The sequence below is a fragment of the Aptenodytes forsteri genome, unplaced genomic scaffold (genome assembly GCF_000699145.1).
Source record: "Aptenodytes forsteri isolate BGI_AS27 unplaced genomic scaffold, ASM69914v1 Scaffold47, whole genome shotgun sequence".
Classification (NCBI taxonomy): domain Eukaryota; kingdom Metazoa; phylum Chordata; class Aves; order Sphenisciformes; family Spheniscidae; genus Aptenodytes; species Aptenodytes forsteri.
In genome coordinates, this window is record NW_008794731.1 from 2141674 (window position 1) to 2145773 (window position 4100).

Consider the following 4100-nt stretch of genomic DNA (forward strand, 5'->3'; position numbering starts at 1 on the left):
CTTTTGTAGTAGCGAATATCTGTGGAGGGAAAAAAAAAAAAAAAAATCCTTTTTCTCTCTGTTTTTGTATTTTTAAATATCTTATGTAAAATATGTGAAGCAAAGACTACAGTTGAAGGGAATACTGTGCGTCTCCTGTTGCATGACTGCCAGCCTTCAGCGGCAGTGACAGCCCTTGTGTGGTTCAGTTCAGAAGCAGACGCGTGTTTGCAGTGCGCCGGTGTTTCTGCGCTACGAGCTCTCGTAGTGAACCCGTTAAGTAAACGCGTGTTGCCTGGGTAGCACATCTCAAGTACGATTTTGAGATTATCGTAAATGGACAGTGAGAAGCTTTTTGTAAACGTGTGTATTAAAAAAAAAAACCACTAAAAAATAAACCATTTGTATGCATTTTTTTGTAAATGTGTGTATTAAAAAAACCACTAAAAAATAAACCATTTGTATGCATTTTACTAGGTTTAAGTCAAATGTTTTTTACAACCTGTGATTTCTGAGGGTCGGCAACCTAAATGCCTTTTGATAGCTGTAATGGCTCCCAATGAAAAAGGCATAGAGGCTGCATTCTCATGAATTACCTTGATTGCTGTATTTTTTGCACTTTAGAAAAGAAAAACTTGATACTCTGTGTGTTTTGAAGGCCTGTGCTGCTGCGTGCACTGTATAGGGGTGAACTGGGCATACAAAAACCAAAGTGAAGGGATAGTTGGCAACTTAGCATGACGCTACCAAGTGAAAGTCTCCTTTAAATGTACTTAAAACTGCATTTTAATTTTCTGAGAAACTGTTATTGTCTAAACTTTTTGTGCAGCTTTAATTTGCATGTAGATTTGGCTTTAATAGTTTTTTTTCATTGTCACTGTCTGTTTCCTTTTGTTTAAATATATCTTGTTATTTTATTCCTTAGCTCTGCTAGCAACCGAATAATTGGTGCTAAGGATCATGCTTCTATTCAGATAAATATTTCTGAGGTAAGTTTCGTAACAGAAGTATGTGACGAGAGAGCTACACCTTTACACTTTTGATAGAAGTTAAGGAATATAACAGCTTGTGATGCGTCTCCAAATAATTCACTAGAGACCGTATAAGGGCAGAGCTTGAGGGCTTTCAAACATACAAGTATATTACTATGTCACCCCTGGTTATTTTTCAGCCTGTTGGAAAATATTCATTAGAGGGGATTTCACAAAGCTCTGTACAATCTGTTCCAGTGCTTAACTGTTTGACTAAACACAACTTCCTAACTCTAGATATTTAGAGTTATAAATTAGGGAATTCCTTGTCCTGAAGGAAGGAAGGAGAAGAAATGCTTGTTTCTGGGAGATTCTTACCCCTTCTACCTTCACCTGTCTGTAAGAAAGTACCATTCTTCAGTCTGTCCTTGTGCACCCTGGTTTTTAACTTTTTATTCCTGTTGATCTTCTCTGTGCTTTTTCTAGTTTGTCCAAACTTTAAGAAAGATACAGTTTCCAGAGCAGAACTCTCTTTCTGTTGTACTTTGCTTAACTAAAATGCCATCTTCCGTGTTCTGCTTGAATCATTTCTGTTAATACTTGACACTGCTGCTCTTGATAGGTGACAAATGAGATTGCTCGTGTTGGGGGTATTATATGCTTAGAATTTTTCCTGAGGCATGCTGGTTATTTGTATTGACTTGATATTGTACCTTTAGTTTTCTTTCTGTAACATAAGGAATTTGTTCTTGTCTAAGTTTAATTTCGTCTTCTCAAGGTAGCTTTATTGCGAATCCCTCCAAGCTTAACATATATGCTGAGAAAACCACAGTAGACCTTGACTCCTGCAGGAACCCAGTTAATGCACGTGGGCTCCAGTTAATTTAAACTCCTTTTAGCGTGGGGTTTTTTCCCATTTGTTTATTGGTACTCACCTTGCAGGAATTCTGTGGACACAATGTTCCTATAGCTTATGAGCTATATAGCTTGATTTATTCTTGAATGGGAGACCACAAGACTACATTCCTATATTTTTAAACAACTGAGTCTCTTGTGTTATCTGTCTGACTTAAGAAATCGTTTTTAAAAATGCTCTGTTTGCGATTTCCTGTAAATGTTAAGGCAAATACTTTTCTTGTTCTCTGCGTTTCATTCCTTCAGTGATCCCTACTTCTTGCTTTCAAAGGATCAGAGATTAGCAGAACTCAAAAACAAACTCACATGGTATTACAGGGTTCACTACGCTGTTTAATTTCATGATTTATATTGTTCAGTCTTTTTTCCTGTTAAATTTCTCAGCAACTGGAGGAAGTGAGACAATTTGTGTGTCTCAACTTGGGCATTTTTCTACCTGTGCAACAAGACTGTCCCCTTCCCCCCTTCACTTCAATTTTCCATAATACTGGCCTTAATTAAAAGAAACATGAAAAAATAACAAAGGCAGTAAAATCCTCAAGTAAACTTTACATTGAACTTTTCCATTTTTTTAGAACTCTAGCATTTTCTTCTTTTAGCTACCATTTTGTATTGTGTTCTTGTTATGCTGTGTGATCCATTAAATTTTATAGCTGCATTATGTAATTAACTATAAATTTGCTGTGAAAAGATATTCTATAGTTGTCTTTCTAACTTCAGTATTTGCCTTGGGTTTTTGTAGTTTGCTGAAAAATATTTGCAAAATTTCACAAGCAATTTTTATCTTTGAGTGCTAGGCAAGTGTGATGTAAGAGCATAAAGTTTTGTAAGAATCTCTATGGAGTAACTTACTTGTAATTACAGGTTGACAAGGTAACAGGCAGAGTAAATGGCCAGTTCAAAACGTATGCCATTTGTGGAGCAATTCGTAGAATGGTAAGTATTTTCTTGAGCTACAAAATGATTGTGCTTCTTTTTATATTGATTAGTAATGTTATATATTTATGTTTTGCCCTGAAAACGCAATGTGCCTTCAGCTCATTCTAGAGGGAGAGCTTTTGTGGGGATAATGAAGACACAGTGAAGACATGAACAAATTCACTTGCAAGAATCAGTTTCTTCTGTTTTTTTCCTCAATCCTTTGGTTTGTAGAATTACGTATGGGGGGGGCGGGGGGTTAATTTTTTTTTAATCGCTGAAGGATGCAAGTGGATTTTTTTTCTTTTAAGAATGTGCCAAGCTACTAATACCTGGCTTTTATCTGTTTATGATTATTAAATATGATACTACCATGACTTAAATTTGTTAAACATGGTGTGAAGGTTCCTAGAGTTCCTCAGAAGTCTGCTTACCCAGAAATATATCTTGTTAATGCAAGTGTATATTTTATCAAGCTAAAACTACTTCTTATTCTAAAGGACGACAAATAATTTAACAGCTTGTTTTGAAAACGCTAATCTGTGTATATAAAATGTAGTGATCTGGAAAATGGTGTGCATTTCATTACCAGCATTAAATGCTGCAGCTGCCTCTCTTTTTAATGTGTATCAGCAATTATTTGGTCACTTCAGAATCATCTTTTATTCTTTTAAAGGGTGAATCAGATGACTCCATTCTGCGTCTGGCAAAAAATGATGGAATTGTTTCCAAGTACGTATGTTTATCTTATCCTCTAACTCTTGCAGGGGTAACTTCTATACCCAAATCCAACTTTTAGGATGAAAATGTATACGCTGTGTTTATAGGATGATTACACAGTTAGTCAAAAATATTTACTCGAACTGTTGAAGCAAACTGGTTTGTAACAATGTTTGTTTCATTTTCTTCTAGGAACTTCTAACTGAAGAAACTCTGGTATGGAACATCTGATGTAAAATAAACAATTCGAACCTATATTGTGCTGTGTCTTTTGTTCAAGTCATAAACATTGGTGGATTTATTATAGCTAGTCTTAAAAGACTTAGAAATATGTGTCTTCAAAAGATATACAGATTCTGATTGTGAATTCTTAAAACAAATCTGCTTGTAAAGCAGTGCCAGAGTTGAAAATCAGGAATTTCCACTTCACTCTTGGTTCACTATCATCTTTCTTTTCCAGATTTAGTAAGTTTTGCGATTGTAGCTCAACTCCTTTTTTGATCTGTAATGGAACATTTTGCAATGTAGCAACTTAATTCAGCTTGCTGCTTTTTCACTGGAAAAACCAAGGGGATTCTTTTGGTTATGATATCAAAG

At 35.4% G+C, this 4100-nt stretch overlaps 1 protein-coding gene across 1 annotated transcript in view; it reads left to right on the forward strand.

Annotated features, from left to right (window-relative positions):
- RPS21 (ribosomal protein S21) overlaps positions 1-3758 on the forward strand; it is a 7363-nt gene extending 3605 nt beyond the window's left edge. Inside the window, exons 2-5 of the mRNA XM_009273952.2 lie at positions 905-968; positions 2730-2801; positions 3460-3515; positions 3696-3758. Coding sequence (XP_009272227.2) covers positions 905-968; positions 2730-2801; positions 3460-3515; positions 3696-3705 — 202 coding nt within the window. The 3' untranslated portion in view covers positions 3706-3758. The remainder of the gene's footprint in view (positions 1-904; positions 969-2729; positions 2802-3459; positions 3516-3695) is intronic.
- Positions 3759-4100: the final 342 nt, after the last annotated feature.